Source organism: Chelonia mydas, chromosome 7 (genome assembly GCF_015237465.2).
Source record: "Chelonia mydas isolate rCheMyd1 chromosome 7, rCheMyd1.pri.v2, whole genome shotgun sequence".
In the NCBI taxonomy this organism is placed as follows: domain Eukaryota; kingdom Metazoa; phylum Chordata; order Testudines; family Cheloniidae; genus Chelonia; species Chelonia mydas.
This window is the reverse complement of record NC_057853.1, coordinates 44,223,550-44,247,641: the sequence shown is the minus strand read 5'-3', so window position 1 is coordinate 44,247,641 and position 24,092 is coordinate 44,223,550. Positions and strand designations below refer to the sequence as shown.

Here is a 24,092-nt window from a genome sequence, read left to right as displayed (position 1 = left end):
CCCCTACTTCCAGCACCTATGCTGTACTGTATTCATAAATGTTATATAGATCACCACCATCCACTTGTTTTCAGTTTAACTTTTCTCCCCTGCATAGGCACATTCAGGCCTCACCTTGACGTCTCTATGGGCAATGTTCATTGCATGCAGATACTGGATGGCTGTTCCGATGTCTCTCATTATCTCAGAGGCCTCTATAAATATAATTTTAGAGAAAGGTCATATTAACATTCCCACTGTAACTCAGAGACATGCTTGGGAATGTTTTTGAGTTACATCCAGCTTGTCTGTATACAGGGCTAGTGTCAACGCTGAAAAACCTAAAATTAGCCTCAACAGCTGTGTTTTTGTTTGGAAGGCAATCATACCCCACAATCCCCCGGCAGCTCAGCCATTCTCATGAGCAGGCACAGTAACTTAAATAGTTGAGACTCCTGCTCTGTGTGTACTTGTAAATTAATGCTCTGCTGTGCTCATCAGAACAGAGTACTAAGGGCATAGTAGAGTGATGGAGCAATGTCCAAGATCATGAAGAAAGTGCCCCTGGATATATTTTTGGGTTGCCCAGCAGAGAAGCTTAACTAACAGTGCACACCTACTTCTGCAGGGGCTAAAAATTCTTTTAGCATCAGATCATCATCATAATATAATAATATCATGGTAGGTTACATTTTTGGTCCTCAGCAGCCTTAACAGTGTCTCCTCATATAAAAATTAAAGTGAATTAGCCATTTTATGCTGCACAGCCTATCCTAGTATATTTTTTCACCAGTTTATTTTTATGTCTAATTTCTGCACTTGATACATACTCCAGCAGGAAATCCTAGTGGCCAGTGAGCTGACTGTCCCCCCAGCAACAGATTTCATGAAGTGGAGCCTGAAAGAGGTCATCGACTTGCGGCAGCCAGAAGAGCTTTATGTGGGAGGTCATTTCAGAGAAAGAGGGTTGTGGCCTCCCCCAGCTCTGTGTGCTGAACAGCTATTCTAGAGCAAGTGCTAGTTTTGGCTTCAACCCCCTAAGGTACTTCACCTGCAGTCTCTCTCTCATTTTCTCTGTTCCCACTGTTATTGGTCAACACTGTCTACATAAATATCTATATTATTCAACATTGTCTGAATTAACAGAGGTCAGAGTTAATATCTTTAACTTGGCTGTTCATTTCCTGCACAGGTAGGAGCATAAATAAAGTGATGCTCTCAGCTTCAGAGGCTGGAGGGGAAAGCCAAGATTATTTTACTGTAACCAGGCAAACCTAGTTTATATAGACCCATCTGGGTATAAAGCAAATCTCCTGCTTTGGCTGGAATATCCAGGTCTGGACTGATACAGAGATGTCTTGCTTGAGGGCACAAACTGTGCCTTGTCAGGCAGAAACAATCAAAGGGAGGAAAAATGCATCCCATTTGGAAGCTGTGAGGTAAAACCTTGCATACTCTTCTCCTTTACTACCTAGGCCCTGAGCACTGTGAAGCTATCTGCTAGGTGGGTGGAGAGTGGGATCTTGGGAGGTCCCTCAAAGAAAGAGGGATATTAATTTCTCAGCGCCTGTTGCGCAAGTGGAGTATTTTTCTCTTGTAGTCCCCAAAGGTTTGTGAATGGGTATCTGGGAGAAAACACTCGAGGTAAAAGTCATGTTGTTATCAGGGTAGAATCACCTACAGTCACAGCACCATTCTTTCCCTCTGGAGTCTTGTATCTGACAGAACTACACAGTACACTCCTTAGAACTGCATCCAGTTCATGTGCTCCACATGTATCACTCATGCCTCTTGAGAGATTCATCATAGACTAGATATTAGCATAGGAAACTGGGAATCAGAAAACCTGACCTCTATACCAGCCTTGCACAATGGTCACGATAATTTACAACCCAGGTATAAATTCCACTCACCTATCCCTTTCATGAGGACAATAATGAAACAACGCTAATAGTATTTTACTCTTCAATAAAAGCAAGCCACTTCTCTGGCAGTGAGTGGGCAAGTAGAATTTTGCAGTCATGTGCATTTATGGTACTGTCCAAATAGTAAGTAATAATAATAATTAAATAAACAACAACAAGCCTTTTGTGTTCCAGGCTCTCTTACTGATTCACTGTGGGACCTTAAACAAGTCATGTTGCCTTTCTCTCCTAAGTGTTTGTTATAACCATTTATTCACAACACAGCTGAACACAACTGATGCTACTCAAGGGAGGGACTGCATGTCAGGATGGGGGTATGCTGGCAGAGCTGTGCGAGGACCAGGAATTAGAACAGCAGGGGCTGCTGCAGTTTAGTACTGAAGTGTATAAGCAGATGTATGTCAGGAAGTTTTCGTCTAGCTTTCCACATTATGCCTAAATCTAGCCAATTCTGATAGCTTCTCATTTTCTTGAGCTGTGACATTAAATTGTTTTAAATATAAAAAATAGAAATTTAAAACAAGAGGAAACAAAACTGAACCCAGTAAAGTTCCTGCAGAAACTACGCAAACATTTTCCATTTATTTTGGGTAGGGAGGGAGGGTGAAGGAAATAAAACCTCACAGACTTTCTCATGACATTCTACCTTTCTCTGTGAAAGCTTGGTCTCCTCGCTCCTGGATCCTACTGAACAGCTCCCCTCCCTCCATGCTGAAACAGAGAACACATACAAAACAAAATCAGGGGGGCGAGCAAAAGAAAATCTCCATCAGAGTGTGCATCATCTTGTGTGCATGGACCTGCAGCAACTATGGTTTTATGTAAGCTAGGTAACCTGCCTGCCTGTCTCTGAGACTTGAACTTGCTAAATAATCTGTTCCTGATAGGTCCAGTGCAGATTGCTGCCTGCTCTGCCATTAAATTAAAAAACAACAACAACAACAACAAAACAGGAGTTTTGAGGCCTGTGATTTAATATGTAGTGAGGCATTTCCCAGAAAACATAATCACTGACATTGGTAACTTGCCACACATCTCTGCTGGGAGACCAGAAATGACAGGTCAGATGCTGGTTCAGAAGGCTGATAGCAATTCTTGTGGTCTTACTGCACTGCAAAAAAGTTCTTTAAGGTTTGGGGATGAGAAAAACAAACGAAGCAAGCAAGCAAATAAGGAACTGATAAGAGAGATATTAAACTGCCCTCACCCCCCTCCCAGAGGAAGTCACCATTGCGACAGTGGCATCAAGAGGGTAGGGGACAGTGGGAAGAATTAGGTATAGTTATAGCCTGAGGGGAGCCAAATGATCTTATAAGGACAGTCAGCCCCCACGAGAATGTGTTGAGGAAAGTGACAGATGCACGTTTGAATATATGTATTAATTATACCCATGTTTCCATAAAGATACTTTTTTCTGAGTGCAAAGGAAGGTTAGTTTCATGATTAGTTTTCTTGTTCCTCCCACAGACAGGCTGCTTGGAGCAGCTGCAGGTTTCCCCATAAATCCTGTAAAGAGAGAGATGCACGAGGCTACTGCATGGCAAGGCTCTGCAGCCAGGACTGCTCCCAGCTCTTACAGCCAGCGGTCACATTCCCTCTACTCTCCTGAATGTGGATCGGGGGGAAGGGACTTCCCTGGTTCGTACCATTCCATGACGATGAGGAGGCATCTTTTCCCCTGGTGTATGTTCTCGTACACATCCAGAATGTGGACAATATGGGGACACCCTGACGCCCTCCAATGATGATCCACCTCCTGTCGTGCTTTCGGACTGTCATACAGGAGCTGTAAGGAGACAGGAGAGAGCAACGCTATCAGTCCAAGCCAGGGGTTCTCAAACTATGGGGCAGGCCTCCCAAGGGAGACATGGGAATGTGTCATGGCAGGTGCGAACTGTGTGCTCCCCTCCCTCCCCGACCCCGCTTTAAGAGCTCTGTCAGCCCCAGGCAGCCAGAGCTTGTGCAGAAGGGCCGTGCACACCCTGGATGTGGGGATAAACAGGACAGCCATAGCTCCCGGGCTCTCCTCCCAGCCTCACAATCCCTCACCGGGATGCGGTGGGGCTCCAGCTGTTAGCCCCAGGGTGGCAGCAGCAGCACAGAAGTAAAGGTGACAATGGGGTGCTAAGTCCACTGTGAAAAGTGATATTGACGAATATCACTTTTGACATTGCCTCCCTTACTTCTGTGCTGCTGCTGGTGTGGTGCTGCCTTCAGAGCTGGGTGGCAGTATTTGTACTTGTGGGAGAGGGGCGTAAACGACTACAGACAAAAAGAAGGGGGGCCCGATCAAGTAACTTTGAGAACCACTGGTCTAAGCTATTCTGCTTAAATCTAGTACCTAGGGTTCAAACAGCAGCGGCACTCAAGACTGTGGCAGGAATCCTCTTTGGCTGTCCTCTCAGCCCATAGGATGCTAGCCCATCCTGAGATGTTTTATGCTATCAGGACCGACAAGCTTCCTGGACTAGTGGGAAGGCTACAGAGGGCTATTGTTCCTTGGAGAAGAAAGGGGCTGTGGCTGCAAGGAGGAGGGGCGGCATTGGGATTCCTAGATGGAGGCAGTCCTACCCTACCCACTCCTTGCTAGGAACGTTCCCTTCCTCACTGGCTTGTGTGGGATCCTAACACTGCCACACACATAGAGAAGCGGCTCTGCTCAGAGCAGCAGCTGTGGGAAGGGATTTCTTGGCATGAGCCCAGAAGAGGCACCATGCAGAGAGGCTGGTCAGCCAGTGAAGTTGGACAGGTGGGGAAAGAATGTGACGCTGTTCACCTGCTGGAGGGAGTGGGGGCAACAGAGGGGCAGGGGGTAGTTTCGTGTAGCTGGCAGGGTAAGTGAGCCAGGGCTGCTGAGGGAGCTGGAGCAGCATTGACTTGGTTCCTGTCCCTCACCTTAAGAAGAACAGACACATCCTTAGGGATCTAAGGGTTAAAGCATTAGCGTCTAATAGCAGCGAGAGGCTAGCACTGCTCTTGGGCTTCTCCATAATAGAAGCAACTGGTAGTGTGAATGAAGTAGGAGGCTGCAGCTGTCCAGACGATTTTGAGGTTAGCAACTCCTCCTCCCCAGTCCAGCCACCATGGTGCCTGGAAAATTTAAGGTGCACTACAGAGCCCTAAAATGTAGTGAGATTTTAAAAGTGTGCAGTGACTGTGTATACAGTCCTCCGTTTGTGAGTATGCTCCTTGAGTATTAACAAACTTCTAATGTTCCCAGGGCTGGCTAGATACTCAAGCTTCTTCTCTATTATATGCGGTGACATATAATATTATAACCCCCTCAGAAGGTAGGTTAGGTTAGAGATTAGCTTTCCTGATCACAGGGAGCTCTGCACAATAAGAAATATATTCCCTCCCTCCCCAAAAATATTCTGAGAAGCTTTCTGATATTACCATTCTAATAATTCATCTGCCAGAAAACACCATGACTGAAAATGAACTGTGCGAGCCAGATCTGATGTCTGGTGTTCTGCATGAAACACAACTGTATACTGGCAGGCAGGAGACCTGAGTTCTATTCCAGACTCTTCTACTGACCTGTGGTGTGACGTGGGGCAAGTCACTTCTCTTGGGCTTGTCTACACTGGGGCATCCGGGAAAATTAATCTGAATTAATTAAAGGTGCGTTTGAAGCAGATTAGTGAAACTCCTGCATTGAAGTGCTGTATGAACACCCTTGTTCAGAACTGAAGTGGTTTTAATTCTGTTTACCTTAATTCACTTCCAAGGTGAATTAAGCTAAACTGAATTAAGACCACTTTAATTATGAATAACAGCATCCACACAGGGATTTAATGCAGTTTGATTAATCCACTTCAAATTCATACCTTTAGTTAATTCAGATTAACTTTACTGGATATCCCCGTATAGACAAACCTTCAGTTTTGACTCCTCTTCCACTCCTTCCCCCTGTTTTGTCTATTTAGACATTGTAAACTCTTTAAGGCAAGGACTGTCTCATACAGTGCATCAGTATAGTGATTAGCATAATGGGTCTTGATATTGGTTGATGCCTTTCAGTGCTAATGTAATATTAGCATTAACAGGACTGGAGAAATAATGAAACTGGCTCTCCACACACTATTTTCAAACGCACAAAGTAAAAAAAGGAAAAAGAAAATAATTTTCTCTAATTTCTTTCAGTCACTGGGGTCTTAGGAGTTAAGTATAGCAATAGTAGGTGAAATATTTTCAGACAAATTGGCAACATCATTATCATTGGCTTTATGAGGCCAAAGCGTATCTCATGTCTCATTCGTTTATTATATTAGATCAAAATGGAACTGAAGATACTTGTTGAGAACAAGTATCGAAATGTATTCTGTCATTAATACACTAGGCAATTAGAGAAAGAAGCATGGTCTAAAGGTTGGAGCAAGGAACTGATAGCAGCAGTTCTGGTTTCTTTTCCAGGCACAGATACTGACTCTCCATGTGACACTGGGACAGCCATTTACCCTCTGTGCTTCAGTTCTCCCTTCTGTAAAATGGGGGCAGCAATACAAAACTACTTCACGGGGCCTTGTTATGCATAAATCAATTAAATATTTGTGAAGTACTTTGAGATCCTTAGCTATCGCCCCTTTCTTCCTGGCAGCAGCCCCTGTTCTGGATGCAGGGAGGAGGGAGATGGGAGACATCGGAGTGACTATGGCGTTTCTACATTACTTGGGGATTCCCCCAGGCAGGAGACTTTAGGAAATCTTCACGCTCCTGGAGGTGGTGGAAAGCTGTCTCAGTGCAGCTGAAGATGAGGCTCACAGTCTCTTCCAAGGACCTGCCTCCTCTTTAGTTAAATGGCCAGGGATCCCACTGAGCACCATGGGCCCCAAACTTCTCCAGCTCCTTTCCAAAGATACAAAAGCTCCACAAAGTGCGAGATGTTCACTGCTGTAGGGAGTCTGCATTGCAACATTATTCCTAAACTCAGGACACCTGCACCAGGCCATAAGGGCTTCTTCCAATGCCATCAATTGTGACCTGAGTTCACCCTTCATAGCCATCCTCCCACCAGCCTCAATATGGCCTGGTTTCCAATACATACTATTTCTCAAAGAAAAGTCTGATCCAATTTAGATTTATATATATAAAAAAAAGGCAGCCTATTAGCAGGTCCAAGTGCAGTAACTGTACTTCTTTCAGTCATCAGTCCATTCAGCCTGTTCTTTCCCTCACTACCACTATGCTGTAGCTCAGTGGCCCTGTCCATGTGGATTTTCCCCTCTGCCTTTCCTGATTTGGGCTGCTGCCTAAAGGTCTAATTAAAAGCTCATTGAGTCACATGTGCAATAGCAAAGCCCAAACATCCTCAGGGCTCTCTCTCTCTAGCCAAGATACTTAGAGAAGTTTCTTAAGAGTATACTGACCTTTGCTGCCCAGATGTTGCTGATGTAGCACCATTTCTTTCTATGATGCCTCAAATCCCACTCACCTTTCCTGTGTTTCTGCCCCCTGCCCCCTTGATATTTCAGAAAAGCCCAGAAAGCCACTTGCCTCTCACTGAAAACAACGAGGAGAACTTGTGGTACCTTAGAGATTAACAAATTTATTTGGGCATAAGCTTTCGTGGGCTAAAACCCACTTCTTCAGATGCATGGAATGAAAAATACAGTAAGCAGTATATATACACAGCATATGAAAAGATGGGAGTTGCCGTACCAAATCGGGGGCTCAGTGCTAACAAGGCCAATTCAATTAAGGTGGATGTGGCCCAGTTGACAAGAAGGGGTGAATATCAAAAGAGGGAAAATTACTTTTGTAGTGCTATCAAGGCCAATGCAATCAAGGTGGACGTCGGCCATTTCCAACAGTTGACAAGAAGGTGTGAATATCAGCAGAGGAAAAATTACTTTTTGTAGTGACCCATCCACTCCCACTCTTTCTTCAGGCCTAACTTGATGGTGTCCAGCTTGCAAATTAATCCCAGTTCTGCAATTTCATTGAAGTCTGTTTTTGAAGGTTTTTTTTTTGAAGAATTGCCACTTTTAAGTCTATTATTGAGTGTCCAGGGAGACAGAAGTGCTCTCCTACTGGTTTTTGAATGTTACAATTCTTGATGTCTGATTTGTGTCCATTTATTCTTTTGCGTAGAGACTGTCCAGTTTGGCCAATGTACATGGCAGACGGGCATTTCTGGCACATGATGGCACGTTTCACATATAAGGACAGTTAGGAGGAGGTCACGGTTTTGTTATTTTCTGTTTGCTTATTTCGGGAAAGGGAAGTAAGAACAGGAAAGCAGGAAAATTAGTGAAAGCAGTGAAGCGATTGCGAAGTTGGAGCTTTTTAGGCTTCAGTCTGCAGAAAAGGAGAGGGAGCACCAGAGATTATTGCAAGAGAAAGAACTGGAGATAAAAGAAAAAGAGAGAGAGAAGAAAGAGAAAGAGTAAGGGAGTGGGAAGAAAGAGAAAGAGAGAGAGGGCGAAAACACCAACTGGACCTGCTAGAGAAGCAGAACCAGAACCCCCTGACCCCAACTAGTCCCATCACTCCAAAAATCGACATGTAAGTGGGGGAATAGTCCCGCTATTGTGGGGAACTTTCCTGGCTTCTGCACTACCCCGGTGAAGTGGGCTAGCAAAAGGATCTGAGTCCTCGCTCCCACTTCCTTTACCCAGCGGCCTCCCTGCCCTTGAGGACTCCCCTTCCACTCTCCTGTCTGGCAGAGTCCTCGTAACCCCAACAAGGCTGGGCCCAGGATTCCTGGGGGAGCTCGACCCCCAACCCTGCTGCGGTCACCTAGGACAGGGGCTAGGGCGTCCCCACTCTGGGGTACTCTCTCTGCACTGGGCACTTCTCTGACCCACTGATTATTACATATAATTTGAAGCAAATGCAATTTATTTAATCAACAATTAATTTTAAAAAGAATAAGGGGAAATGGGAAAGGTTAAAGGAAACACATCAACCCACTCTGTGGCAGGGAACATCACAAACAGTGTCTCTGGAATGTCAGGGCAGTTCACAGTCTGTTCCTTGTAAGTCCCAGGCCTCCTTCTTAGGCCCTGGCTGTGCTGCAGGGATGCTGTGGGTTGGACACTTGCTCTGGTGGTGGCCACATGCTCTCAGGCTCTACATGGCAGGGCCCTTCTTCCCAGCGTTGCCCCCACCCTGTCAGGGTTACATATCCCCCTCCGAGTCTGGCCTGCAGAGCCTCCTGGCTGAGGTGTCTCCCTGTGCTGGGCCCACTACCCAGGGTCCCCCCCTCGCTTTCCCCAGCTGCTCACGACACCCAGCTCCGGACTGCTCCAGCCCCAGCTCCAGCTCCACTCTACCTCAGCACGGCTGCTGCTCTGCCTCCAGCTCCCTGGGCTGCTTCTCTGGCCCTCTGGTTCTGGTTGCTACAGCTCTCCTCCCAGGACAGGTCTGCTCTGCAGGCTGCTTCTGTGACTCTGCTCCCAGCACTGACCTGCTTCATGGGCTGCTTTTCTGGCCCCTCTGACTGTGGTTGCTGCAGCTCTCCTCCCAGGGCAAGTCCGCTCTCTCTGGGCTGTGCCTCTGGCTTTGGGGCTGCAGCTCTGCTCCCAGGACAGGATCTGCTCTCTCTGGGCTGCTTTTCTGCTCTCTCTGGATCTGGCACAACTCTGCGCCCCAGCTCAGCTTGGGCCCCTGCTTCCTCCTTAGCTCGGCCCCACTCTGTCTGACCCCGGCAATTCCAGCTCACATGGAGGACAGGACCTCCCTGGCCTCCTGACTCCCTGATTAGCCTGCCCGCCCTGTCATTCAGGCTGACCTGGAGCATTGGCCTCTCCCCATTGTTCCTGGGGACTGCCAGTCTCAGCATCATGATTCCCCATCGACCCTTCCCCTTTGAGTACTGGGAGCTAGCAACTAAAACACCCCCACTGAATGTTAGTAAGGGGGCAACAGTCCCCTTACACACAAATGGAAACACTTATGTCCTGCATACAGTGAGACCGATGATATTGCTGAATAACTGACTACCTTCAAAAGGCTGTGTGTAATTCATTAAATCCCTGATTATAAGAGAGTTCCTACCCTGATTGTGAAATTAACTTGTAAAGCTCAAAATGTATTCAATGGAATGCCTATTGAAGATGCTTTAGTTTAGACTATTGTAAATTTAAAGATACTGTTTTGCGAAGTTTTCAGTTTACCCCTGAAACATACAGAGTTAAATGTAGGAATCTTAAGAGGGATATTGGTATGAGTAATGGGGAATATGTAAACAAAATGAAAGATTTGTTGGGAAAATGGGTGAGGGGTAGAGAGGTGGCAAATTTTGAGGGAACGTTGGATCTTTTGCTCAAGAGCATTTCCTAAGCATATGTAAGGCTAAGGTAAAGCAGTATCTATGGGACAAAGATCTAAAGTCTGTGGATGAGATGGCTTTTTTTAGCTGATGCCTTCGAACAGAATCAGGCCTCTATTGAAAGCAGGCCACGGAAAGAGGGGTTTAGAACTGGTGGGAAGGGAGGATCCCATTTTGCCCCTGGGAAGAGGGAAGGGGGCTGGGAGCCTAAACAGTCTCTTACCCAAAAACATTCCTCTACTGGTAACTCCTATCCCAAATCTCCTGTAAAAGTAGAAGAGCCCAAAAGGTGCCATCAGTGTAATTCCACTGATCACCTGAGGAATAGCTGCCCTGTGCTAGGAGGAAGTGGGCAACCAATAGCTCATGTTAGTTCTGCTGTCCTCAACACAGAACCCCCCCGCCCCCGCCCCAAGCAATTGAAACCTATCATATTGCTTCTGTGAGGCTGGCCTCTGCAGAACCAGATATGGAGCATGTTAAGGCTGTCCAAATTGATAACAGGGAATACTTGGGGCAGAGGGATACAGGGGCCCAGATCACTCTGGTTAAGCAGAGTGTGGTCCCAAAGGCCAGTATGCTGCCTGGCCAAATGGCAGAGATTGTGGGGATGGGCGAAAGCAGATTCCTCATACCACTAGCTAAAAATCCATGTGGTTTGGGAATGTTTGGAAAGTGTTTTGACTGTGGGGGTAATGGATCACCTCCTATTCGACCTGCTCCTTGGTAATGATTTTTTCCGTGTAGCTCAGGTTAAAGTATTTGCCTGCAGCAGGAGGGAGTGTTATACTGGGACCCCCGAGGGAAAGGGTAAGGTCTCAGGAACTGCTGAGAGAATGGGAGAGAGTCTCCTCGATTCTTCTGCAGCTGGGGGAAGCCACATGCTTCCAGGTGGGAGGGTGGTTGAGATCAACTCCTACACTGCAGCTGGAAGCAGCACCACATCAGGAAGGGATGGGGGTGTAATGCCTGCCAGAGAGAGAACTGTCCTGGTTGTTAGCTGCCAGCAGATCACAGCTGAAAAAGTGGCAAAACCGGCTCTAGGGAGCATAGAGCAATGTGTCCCAGAGGAGAGCCCAGAGAAGGGGCAGGGTATCTCAGAAACCACTGAGGATTCCTGTGACTCTGTAACACAGGGAAGCAGGGTGCTTCCAAGTATGGAAGGGGCTGAGACTGGCTCCTTTCCAGCACAAGGCAACATGACCTCAGGTGCAGGGACAGGAGAGGTGTTGTCGGTGATTAAGGAAACTGTCCCACTTGTTAGCTGGCAGAATTCTGCAGCTGAACAAAAGACAGAACCCTTCTTAGGCAGCCCAAAGAATTGTGTCTTAGGAGGGGGCCCAGAGGAGGAAACTGGGGAAGGAATAGTGGGGGTACAGGAATGTCTCCTCACTAGTCACTTGGGGCAGGATGCCTAGGACACTAGGAGGATGGCTGTGTCAGCATCTGTGCACCTAGGCACTCCGCCCGTGACCCAGGTTTTGAGGCGGAACTGAAACTGACCTCCTAGAGGGAAGCAGTCACGCAGCTGACTTCTCAGGGACAGAGAAAGGGGTGATGGAGGGTACCTCAATCCAAATCCCAGTTTTTCAGAATGCTATTTCTGATAAGGTTTTGGAAAGTAACCATGTGTCTTTAAATCAAAATGCAGCTCCCATGCTTGTGATAACAGAGGAGTTGGGATCAGAAATTGCCAGGTAGTAGTTTGCCAGAATACAAATAACCCAAATGACAGAGAAGGGGGTGTTTTTCCCCAGGCTGGTGAGACACAGAGAGGAGTTATGAGAAAGCTGCTGGGAAAAGGTGAATCTGATCAAAGGGTAAACACACCTAGCCCAGAGAGCACAGATCACAGCCCTCTAGGGGGCAGGGAAGGACTCAGTGCTGGGAGGGGGAAACACAGGGTAAGCCCAAAAGGGGAGCTGGATTTTCTAAATATGTACAGTCCTGGGGTTGGGAGATCGCTCCCCAAAGGGCCAGCCAATGTGCAGGATCCCCCTGGACCCTTATCTTACCAGACCCTGAGACATCAAAATGCCAGAAACATGATTAAATTAAGAGCCAACAAAAAGGGAAACACTGGAGGGAAAGAGAAACCAGTGACTGATTACATGGGAGAGAGTCAAAGGACACCACAGATAATGAACAAACTAACCTCAAATCACACTAACTGAACAGAGGGCACGGTATCATAAAGATACTTGTAAACACCCATCTGTGATAAAAATGTTGGTATTAATGTTAAGTTTTGGGGATAAGAATTTCAACACAGAGGTTAAACTTTATGATAATGCTACTTTTCAATTAAAACCTATAAACGGGTTTAAAGCTTATCACAGCAGAGAAACCATAAAAAAACTGGTTTGCTGTGTGTGAATGGGGAAACTGAGGCATACTGCCTCATGGCTTAATGGCTGGATGCCAAGAGAACTATAACAAAAAATTGGCTTCAAGCTAGTCAGTGACTAACCCTCCTGCAGTAAACTGAGAGGGGATGTGTGACGCTCTGTACCTTGGGGGAACACCCAGCACCCCCATGTTCATCTTTTGGGTGTCTTTGGAAGGCTCATAATGCACTGAGCATGGTTGTTATAGTGATGTTATAGTAACTGTTACAGTAATGTTATAGTCAGCTTATCGGTTATTGTCATAAATATAAAGGGAAGGGTAAACCCCTTTAAAATCCCTCCTGGCCAGAGGAAAAATCCTCTCACCTGTAAAGGGTTAAGAAGCTAATGGTAACCTCGATGGCACCTGACCAAAATGACCAATGAGGAGACAAGATACTTTCAAAAGCTGGGAGGAGGGAGAGAAACAAAGAGTCTGTGTCTGTCTGTCTGTTGCTTTTGCTGGGGATAGACCAGGAATGGAGTCTTAGAACTTTAGTAAGTAAGCTAGCTAGGTATGTGTTAGATTATGATTTCTTTAAATGGCTGAGAAAAGAACTGTGCTGAATGACTATTTCTGTCTGTGTGTCTTTTTTGTAACTTTAGGTTTTGCCTAGAGGGATTCTCTATGTTTTGAATCTAATTACCCTGTAAGGTATCTACCATCCTGATTTTACAGAGGAGATTTCTTTACTTCTATTAAAAGTCTTCTTGTAAGAAAACTGAATACTTTTTCACTGTTCTCAGATCCAAGGGTTTGGGTCTGTGGTCACCTATGCAAATTGGTGAGGATTTTTACCAAACCTTCCCCAGGAAGTGGGGTGCAAGGGTTGGGAGGATTTTGGGGGGAAAGACGTGTCCAAACTACGTTTCCCAGTAAACCCAGTTAGAGTTTGGTGGTGGCAGTGGAGATCCAGGGACAAAGGATAAAATTAATTTGTACCTTGGAAGTTTTAACCTAAGCTGGTGAAAGTAAGCTTAGGAGGTTTTCACGCAGGTCCCCACATCTGTACCCTAGAGTTCAGAGTGGGGGAGGAACCTTGACAGTTATAATTTCATGTACATAGTTATGAGCTGAAAATGTGTCCTCATGGCTTAAAGCAAGCCCATGCAAAAACTCTCCAAGAACAGAGAGGCAATTCACACTCGTCAGGGCATGGATGGGACAAACCCAGCAGAGCCTCATAGGAACAATGGACACTGGCTTGACTGAAAAGTAACCAGCCAGCCTGTGGTGAGAAGCATCTAAGTTTGTAAGGACACTGAAAGTGTTAAAATCAGCTTAGAATGCGTTTTGCTTTTATTTCATTTGACCAAATCTGACTTGTTATGCTTTGACTTATAATCACTTAAAATCTGTCTTTATAGTTAATAAACCTGTTTGTTTATTCTACCTGAAGCAGTGCATTTTGTTTGAAGTGTGTCAGAGACTCTCCTTGGGATAACAAGCCTGGTACATATCAATTTCTTTCTTAAACTGACAAACTCATATAAGCTTTCAGCGTCCAGTGGGCATAACTGGACACTGCAAGACAGAGGTTCCGAGGGTTATGTCTGGGACTGGAGATATTGGCTAGTGTCATTCGCTTGCAAGTAGCTGGGATTAGCTTACATGCCAGAGGCTGTGCGTAAACAGCCCAGAAGTGGGGGCTCTCACAGCAGAGCAGGGTAAGGCTGGCTGAGGATTGGAGAGGCCTAGTAGATCACTGGTCCAGATAACACCAGAGGGGAACATCACAATGGGTCACTACAAAAAGTAATCTTCCCTCTGCTGATACTCACACCTTCTTGTCAACTGTTGGAAATGGCCAACATCCACCTTGATTGCACTGGCCTCGTTAGCACTACAAATGTACAAAATTACAAAAGTAATTTTCCCTCTCTTGATATTCACCCTTTCTTGTCAACTGTCGAGAACAGGCCACTTCCACCTTAACTGAATTGGCCTCATTAGCACTGACCCCCTCACTTGCTAAGGCAACTCCTATCTTTTCACGTGCTGTATGTATATACTGCTTACTGTATTTTTCACTCCATGAATCTGATGACGGGGTTTGAGCCCACAAAAGCTTATGCCCAAATAAATTTGTTAGTCTCTAAGGTGCCACAAGGACTCCTCGTTGTTTTTGCTGATACAGATTAACGCAGCTATCACTCTGAAACTTGCCTCTCACTGGAGTTCTTAGAAGGCTATTTCCGGAAAAGGTCAGACGATTAAGGTGCGAGAGTTCCTGCCATCCTTCCCTTTTACACAATGCTCAATCAATGCAAGTTCCATTAGCAAATGCAGATACAGTGTAATTTCCCAGTCTCCTTTTTTTTTTTTTTTTTTCAGCAGAAATGATCAAGAGAAATTTCACAAAACAAGGCTAGAGCAGGCATTCTGAGGCAGGGCTCAATTCTTTTTTTTTTTAACATATAATTGCTAGCCAGAGGTAGACACAAAAGATGACAAGCAAGGCCCTAGGGGCAATGCCCTTGCCTCCACCACCAGCTACTGGAATGGGAATGTGTGCTAGAATTTCTACCAGGGTCCTGGCCTTATTCCTGTCATATACACTGAACCTCTACCTCTTCCCTCAGAGCCTTCCTGGCTGCTGCAAAGAGCTGAGGGGAGGCCAAGGAAATAGATTTCTATTACTTTATGCTTCTCCTAGCCTCCATTTTTGGGTCTTTCCAGGAAGAACTCTGGTTCTTGTTTCAGCTGCCTCTCTGAACCAACAGCATGAAAAAACCAACATGATTCTTCAGTTTTCTTGATGTCTTCAGAGCTCTGAAAATCATCAGTGAAACTGATTTCCAGTCTTATCAGTTTCGCTTTGCTGTTGTTTGACAAGGCTATTAGCAGCAGGAGGCCCAATGCCATCTTTCTACAGACTCAGGACGATGACACTGCTCCAGTTTATAGTTTGTGCAAATCTGGAAAATTTTCTTTGCACCCATAAGAGCTAGAATCCTAATAGTGGTTTTAAATGACAGCCTAAATGTTGCAGAAATGGTTTGTTTGTAGCCCCTGCACTCACCAAGGAGAGTTTCCCTCTTGGCACAGGTGAGTGGTTTTTCCAAGTCCTATTCCAAGATATGATAAGGGCATCTCATTTTACGTTTGAAACCAAAGATTAATTTAATTTTTGTAGCACTCTTACCTGTAAAGATTTAACCGTGAAGAGTTAATATAAATCAAACCACCCCTGAAATGTGAATCAAGTCCCCACATTTCTGTTCTCGATTTTTGTGTGTTCTCTCTCCCTCTCCCACTCCCTCCAGCTGTCATCTTGACATTACCACAGTCAAGTCTGGCACTAGGAATCACACCTGGGCTGTTGGCCAGAAGTGAAGAAAGGAGGCGGTGTAGCAATCATTATATGTCAAAGTGTCTGCCAAAAGCCATTTTTAGAGGGTGAGGGTTAAACTCTGGAAAATATCCTTTGTATTTATTTGGTACACAGATATCAAAAATAAGCCCTTTGCATACTTTATACAGGTACAAATATATGCAGCATTTTGTGCAATGAATGGTAGTAATGGAATCCGTGGGCTGGTGCAGTAGGAAATGGAGCATAGGACAGCATACTATGACAACCGTGTGATTTCCCATCAATGTACACCAAGAACTACTAGGTGATTGGTTTCAGAGTAACAGCCGTGTTAGTCTGTATTCGCAAAAAGAAAAGGAGGACTTGTGGCACCTTAGAGACTAACCAATTTATTTGAGCATGAGCTTTCGTGAGCTACAGCTCACTTCATCGGATGCATCAAATAAATTGGTTAGTCTCTAAGGTGCCACAAGTACTCCTTTTCTTTTAGGTGATTGGTGTGTAACATTTCCATGGAAAGTGATTTTACTATTTCATCTGATTTCTGGGGCTTAAGGATACAGTTACATTGCAAAAACTCATTGCACCTGGGTCAACTGATTGGGACTCACGCTAAGGGTCTAAAAATAGCAGTGTAGACGTTCCCATACGGGCTGGAACCTGGACTCCAAGACCCTCCCTCCTTGCCAGGTTTTGGAGCCCAAGCTTCAGACCAAAGTCGAACTCATAGCATGAGCCCAAGTCAACTGAGAGTAGCTGCTGTGGGTCTTCTTTTGCAGGGTAGACATATCCATTGACATTGTCCCTCTATAGTAGATTAAGAAAAATCCTCCTCTTTCTCAAGTCCCTGTGATGCCAACAAGTTCTGGGACTTGTGTTAGACCTCTAGCAGACTCACTGACTACTACTTTAGGCATCTGCACTTGAATTTAGTTGTCCCAGTAACATCTGATTTTACAAGTGGCCCTCTCTAGGTTCACTCATTTACTCCCATTCCCAGCATCTAGTCTTGCCTGAGAACAGAAACTAAGTGTCCTCACCTTTCTGTTGTTCATTTCAGTCAGAGATAGGGCTGTAAGATTAGCAGAGATGGGCCTGAACTAAATGTCCAGATCCTAACACTCAGCTGGGGGAAACCTGAATCCAGATTCAAACTTTGTTTGCAGCAATTTATAGTTTAGCAGTCAGACAAAGTCACCCACCACGTGCAAATGATGGACATCTGTCTACCTCAATTTACTACTTTTCCTCTTTGCATGCTGCTTTTATGAGCATGGATTAAAGGAATCAAGGCTTTGTTCATGCACTTGAACTAACACCAGTTGCTCCACAGCTGCTCTTCCATTCATTTTCTATTCAAGAGCTGCTGTTGTCACAAAGAGGCCTGTATAGTTATGTATGATTAATGCAGCTTTTACTTGTCCCTTTTCTCTTCCCCCACCCACAAAATGTTTCTACCACGATGGCTTTGGACCACATGTTGTCTTGTAGTCAATTCCTTATTTCTACACTACCTCTATAAAGGCACATGTGGATGCTCTAATGCATAATGAATGTGAACATGCTGGGGAGACCACTCGTGTGCCATTAGAGTGGAAAGAGAAAAAGACACCGAATCAACCATAAAGGTTTTTAACAAGATGATTGCACCTCAATTTCAGCAAAGGCATGTTCTGATAGCTTTACTTCACTGATTGTTAAATTATATTTTTATTCATTCAGGACACCTTGAAAAGGCTTTTGCAAAGACTGTGAAATCTGGTGACTAAAAGGTGCAGTAGGGGAAGGGAATGGAGGAGAGACCATTGATTAATGCCATTCACTAAGAGATACCGCGCTGTCTTTCTCTAAGTGCTGTAACTCCCCAAAGAGGATCATGTTTTGCATTTTGCTATACTGCTTGCTCTTAACATTAACAGCTTTTTGACCTTGAAAACAGAAAACTCTATTGGGAAGCTCAGGTATCAGTGAGATGCTGTTTCACTCACTATTTTTTCAAGACGCTTCTCAACTGGAGAGGGGGTGGGGAACAGACAGTGATAGGTAAGGCTGAGAGTTTCTCACAGGGGTCATGGATTCTGTGACTTTCCGGGACCTCCGTGACTTCTGCAGCGGCCAGTACAGCTGGCCCAGGGGCCACCTGAACAGCTCGGGCAGCCCCTGGGCCAGCCACGCCTGCTGCTGCTGGGGCAGTCTTGGGCCACTGTCCCCTTCCCCCAGTAGCAGGAGTTTGCATGTGTGTGGGAGGGGGCTCAGGGTTGGGGGTTGGACCGCAGGAGGGGGTGAGGGTTCTGGACGGTGCTTACCTTGGTGGGCTCCCCGGAAACAGCAACATGTCCTTCCTTCAGCTCCTAGCTCCACGCGCTGCCTCTGCCCGCGGGCACCACCCCCGCAGCTCCCACTGGCCAGAAACCATGGCCAATGGGAGCTGTGGAGCCGGTGCTTAGGGCAGGGGCAGTGCATGGAGCTAGGAGCTAAGGGAGAGACATGTTGCTGCTTCTGGGCAGCCAGAAGGAGCCAGGTATGAAGCCTGCCAGCCCTGCCAATCCCACCCCCCCCCAGCACCAGTGGGGGTCCTGGGCCACCTCCCCACAAGCACCTGCGGTACCCCTGCCCCCAAGATTTAGTCAGGGGTATATAGTACAAGTCATGGACAGATCATGGGCAGTGAATTTTTCTTTACTGTCTGTGACCTGTCCATTTTACTAAAAATACCCGTGACTAAAATGTAGCCTTAGTGGTAGGTAGATGGAAGCAAGACAGTTACCCAAAGAGGTGAAAAAATCCTTATAGGAGAAGAGCATCAGCTGGTGGTGAAGTGTCCACATTCTCCCTTAAATAGTGGGGGAAGGGGAAAAAATGCAGTAGTTGAACATATCCCTCTGAATAGGTTTCTCTTCCGCTCTCGGTGGGAACAAAACAAAACAAAACAACCACCCAAAATTTCATCATGATTTCTAACAGTCCATTAGGATGGTGAAAGTAGTCCTTTGTGCTACATTCCTAATGGAGCTGATGTTAACAAGAATGTTTACTTCCTTGTTTGTGCATCAGCATCAGCCAGAAGAGATCTAGCAAAAGCATGTTAGCTGTGGCAGTTAAACCAGCAGACAACACATGCCAGCAAACCCCCGAGGAAGAAGAGGGTTTTTAAAAATCTTTCAGTGACTGTGGGATATTTAAAAATAACCAGGTGGATTGGATGGATCCGGGGATTGGTGGTGGCTCACAAAGCCTTTCACTTCTAGGTCTCTAAACCAGGGTGTTAGTGACCAAAACTGTTTGGTGGCCTAAGTGTAATGAAGCTCTAGTCCAATTCAGGAGGAGCTGTCCACGTTACCAAAGCTACCATTGCAGTCGGCACTAATGGACACCCTTAGTGGAAAGACCAACCCCAGAGGTGGTCCCTCCAGGTTAGTAAAGAAGTGCTGTGCAGTAACAAAGCTTGCATCGCTCCTGCCTGTGCTATACTTGTACACAAGGGAGTTTGGTCAAGAGCTGTCATTCACCTTTCATAAGCCCACATAGGGATAAAGTCATTAAAAACCTGAACAATGCCAAGGTATCTAGAACAGGTTTAAAAGATGGCTCTGGTTTTGTACCTAACCTACTCAACGCCTCTAGGCACAAAATCAAGGGTTTTCTTTGGGTATGTCTACACTACGAAATTAGGTCAATTTTATAGAAGTCGATTTTTAGAAACTGATTTTATACAGTCAATTGCATATGTCCACACTAAGTGCATTTAGTCGGCAGAGTGCGTCCTCACCACCGTGGCTAGCATCGACTTACAGAGCGGTGCACTGTGGGTAGCTATCCCACAGTTCCCGCAGTCTCCACTGCCCATTGGAATTCTGGGTTAAGCTCCCAATGCCTGATGGGGCAAAAACATTGTCGCAGGTGGTTTTGGGTAGATATCGTCAGGCCCCTGTTCCCTCCGTGAAAGCAACGGCAGACAATCATTCCGTGCCTTTTTTCGTGGGTTACCCATGCACATGCCACAGCAAGCATGGAGCCCGCTCAGCTCACCATCACGGTACGTCTCCTGGGTGCTGCTGGCAGATGCAGTACTGCATTGCTACACAGCAGCAGCTCCTTGCCTTCATAGAATCATAGAATATCAGGGTTGGAAGGGACCTCAGGAGGTTACCTAGTCCAACCCCCTGCTCAAAGCAGAACCAATCCCCAATTTTTGCCCCAGATCCCTAAATGGCCCCCTCAAGGATTGAACTCACAACCCTGGATTTAGCAGGCCAATGCTCAAACCACCAAGCTATCCCTCCCCACTTCATGGCAGACAGTGCAGTAGGACTGATAGCTGTCGTACGTCTCCTGGGTGCTCCTGGCAGACCTTGGTGAGGTCGATCAGGGGCGCCTGGACAGACATGGCTATTCTCCTCTTAGAGCACCAAACGGGAGCCAGAGACTCCAGGTCATTCTCTTCTTTAAGTTTCGTTTTATGGAGGTTCAGTCCTGCCTGGAATATCATGAAAGCTAGAGGCTTCTGCCTCAGGCTGCTCTCCCAGCCGGCAGCACCGCATGGTCGCACCTACCCTAGCCTACCCCTTGCTCCCATGGCTCTTAAAGCCTGGACAGTAGTAAGGAGCAGTTCAACTATAGGCTGAGCAAGTGCAGAATGGTGGTAGAATGTGCCTTTGGATGTTTAAAAGCTCGCTGGCGCTGTTTGCTGACTAGGTGAGACCTCAGCGCAACCAACATTCCCATTGTTATTGCTGCTTGCTGGGTGCTCCATAATATCTGTGAGAGTAAGGGGGAAGATGTTTATGGCGGGGTGGGAGGTTGAGGCAAATCACCTGGCGTCCGATTTTGAGCAGCCAGACACCAGGGCAATTAGAAGAGCACAGCAAGGTGCGCTGAGCATCAGAGAAGCTTTGAAAACCAGTTTCATGACTGGACAGGCTTTGGTGTGACAGTTGTGTGTTTCTCCTTGATGAAAATCCGCCCCCTTTGTTGATTTTAATTCCCTGTAAGCCAACCACCCTCCCCACTTCGAAATAAAGTAACTATTGTTTTGAAACCATGCATTCTTTCTTTATTAATTAAAAAAAAAATGAGATAACGGACAAGGTAGCCCGGGTGAGGTGGGGGAGGAGGGAAGGACAAGGCCACATTGCTTATTGTAGCCACACTAAAAATCAAACTGTTTGAATGACAGCCTTGTGTTGCTTGGGCCATTCTCTGGAGTGGAGTGGCTGGGTGCCCGGAGCCTCCCCCCGCATTCTTGGGCATCTGGGTGAGGAGGCTATGGAACATGGGGAGGAGGGTAGGCCATTATACAGTGGATGCAGCAGGGGTCTGTGCTCTTGTTGGCTTTCCTGCTGCTCAAACAGACGCTTCATCATGCCCGTTTGCTCCCTCAACAGATGCTTCAGCATGTCCGTTTGCTCCCTCCTTAGCCTCAGCATCGCATCCTGCCTCCACTCTTTATGCTCACTTAATTATTTCCTGGCCTCTGCCACTGAATGCCTCCATGCATTAAGCTGTGCCCTATCAGTGCGGGAGGACTACATAAGCTCGGAAAACATGTCATCACGAGTGCGTTTTTTTTGCCTTCTAATCTGCAATAACCTCAGGGACGGAAATGATAGGAGGAGCGTAGAAACATTCTACGCTCTACGATTCTGGGGGGACTGCATAGTAACTTGTGCTGCTGAGTTAGCCTCGCTGACCAAACAGGAAATGAAATTCAAAAGTTCCTGGGGCTCTTCCTGCGTACCTGGCTAGTGGATCAGAGTTCAAAGTGCTGTCCAGAGCAGTCACAATGGAGCACTCTGGGATAGCTCCTGGAGGCCAATACCGTCGATTTGCATCCGCACTACCCCAACTTCGACCCAGCAAGGTCGATTTTAGCGCTACTCCCCTTGTCGGGGAGGAGTACAGAAGTCAATTTTAAGAGCCTTTTAGTTCGACGAAACGAGGTTGGTTGTGTGGATGCAGTCATTTTTAAATCAACCTAGTGCGGCTAAATTCGACCTAACCCCGTAGTGTAGACCAGGGCTTTGTCTGCTTTAGGAATCCCTCCTCCTCCTTCTCTCTCCGTTCTTACAATTTATACCCAGCTAATCACTCTAAAGGCAAAAACTGGAAGAATGCTATTCAGTGTCCTGCCAGAATGAGCTAGAGTGAAGGGGGCTAAAGAGGAGTATTTGCATGTGGTGCCAGAAGAAGACTGAACTCGCTTAGATGCAGACACTCAAACCTTGGACACTGTTCCATAAGAAGTTTTAAAGAGCACATTTAAGAGAAAAACAAAAAGAGGCAAAGAGGGGAAGAAGACAGACAAGCAGAAAGAGGTATGATCCTTTATAAATCTGACCATTTGTAAAACTTGCTTGAGACCAGATGTGGTCAATTTATGAGGTGCACAGTAAGCAATACTCACGTTTCAGCAGCAGAGATAGGAGGGAGCAAGAGGGACAGAAGTTGTATGTCAAGATTCCTCTGTTTTTAGAATAATGCAAGGATCTCTGTGCATTTACGGAGAGGATGACTTATTAGCCTTCTGGACACACTACAAAGTCCAACTGTTTTCCCAAGCATTTGGGAGTTAGTTGGATTTGGTATGAGGAATTAAGGAGTCCTCTGAGTAATATTGGTTTCCTTGGTGGGTAATTTTGGGCAGTCGTTTCAATATATCTATTTAATGTATGTCACAGTATACTTTATTGTAGAGGTACCCAGAAGATGGCCTGGTGCCCAGCAATATGATTGTACAAATAAATAAATAAAGGAGACATTCAGCTATTAACTCTAATTACACATATCGCTAGCCACTCACTCTGCAAAGGTAAAGTGTCTCTACTCATAACATCAGCAGAGATGGGGCAAGGGCAACTGAAATGGCAAAATAACAGCTGAATATATATTTCAAAGGTATCCTCTGCACATGAGGTTAGCACAGAGTAAAGCAAAAAACCATAATTTATATTAACAAACCAATGAGCTGTTATATTTAATAGTATGAATGTGTTTTCCTCATCAAAGTATGGTGACCCAACTACTCAGGTTTATGTTTTATACCACACTGCATATATAATTTGATTTAAAAGTCTCATCTCCGTTTATTTTTTGTTAAGTACTGTATATTTGCGTTTTAGCACTATACTATCTTTGCAAGTTGGATAAAGACATGATAGGTGCCATAAGAATAAAAGTTACATTCATCTGTAGTGGTGAGAGAGGAAAGGCAGGTCAGGAAGGAGGTGGTGGTGGTGGGATAGGAAAGAATGAAGGAAGGCGACTTCACAGGTCAGGCTCTCTCATTTCCCAAAATTAAAAAATTCAAATGTTGATAAGTATTAGCCCTTTATTGAAAGGCTTCCAATTTTCCATAAGCCAAAAAGAAGGTGGCGTTCTAGTGCTGTTTGCACAGAGTAACCTTGTTCCACCTCCTCCACCAACTTTTCTTAGCATTTTAGAACAGAATAAGATTTAAGCTACAAGCCGCCCACAGACGGTTTAGATGAAACTCTAACAGTTTCTATGTTATTCTAAACACTGTAGCTTAAAAAGCCACAGCCACAAATTTTTTTCTCCCACAAAATTAGACTGACAATTTGTTTAAGAAGGTCTAGGGCTCCATTTCCCAGTCCACTTTTACTTCTAAACAGGGCCATCCTTAGGATTTATGGGACCCTACGCATTATTATTAAACTGGTGCCCCTATGCCAGCACATTCGGCTCTGTGAATACGGCCCCTGCCTTCTGCCTAGTAAGGAGCTGCAGCATGTGCTGGATGTGTGGGAGCAAACCCGCTCTTACCTGCTGTCCCGGTCATAGGCGCGGACTCCGTGGGTGGATGCTGCAGGGCTGGAGCACCCATGGGGAAAATTTAGTGGGTGCAGAGCACCCACTGGCGCCAAGCTCCCCGACCCCCTCCGCCCATGCCTCTCGTGCACCGAAGTGGGGCAGAGGCTTGGGGAAGGGGTGGAGTGGGGGAAGGGCCTGGAGCGGACGGGGAGGTGTCGAGCACCCCCTGGCAAGATGAGAAGTTGGTGCCTATGGTCCTGGTGGTACTCCAAATTTTGGGGTATCCTATGCAGCCACATATGCTGTTTATGCCAAAGGATGGCCCTGCTTCTCAAGTACTATTAGCAAGATATGCTATCGATGACCTACGCACACAGTACTATCATAACTCTAGGCTCAACAGTCATCACCCAGGTAGAACCCTCTGTCTCAAAGCCCT

General features: G+C 46.0%; 1 protein-coding gene across 4 annotated transcripts in view; it reads right to left on the bottom strand.

The window, feature by feature from the left end:
* The window catches only part of MAPKAPK3 (MAPK activated protein kinase 3), a 79,034-nt gene that overhangs the window by 15,409 nt on the left and 39,533 nt on the right, over positions 1-24,092 (bottom strand). For all 4 annotated transcript variants that reach the window (XM_043550363.1, XM_037904694.2, XM_037904695.2 and 1 more), the window contains exons 3-5: positions 3,551-3,690; positions 2,551-2,615; positions 115-194 (exon numbers count right to left, since the gene is read on the bottom strand). In XM_043550363.1, coding sequence (XP_043406298.1) covers positions 115-194; positions 2,551-2,615; positions 3,551-3,690 — 285 coding nt within the window. The remainder of the gene's footprint in view (positions 1-114; positions 195-2,550; positions 2,616-3,550; positions 3,691-24,092) is intronic.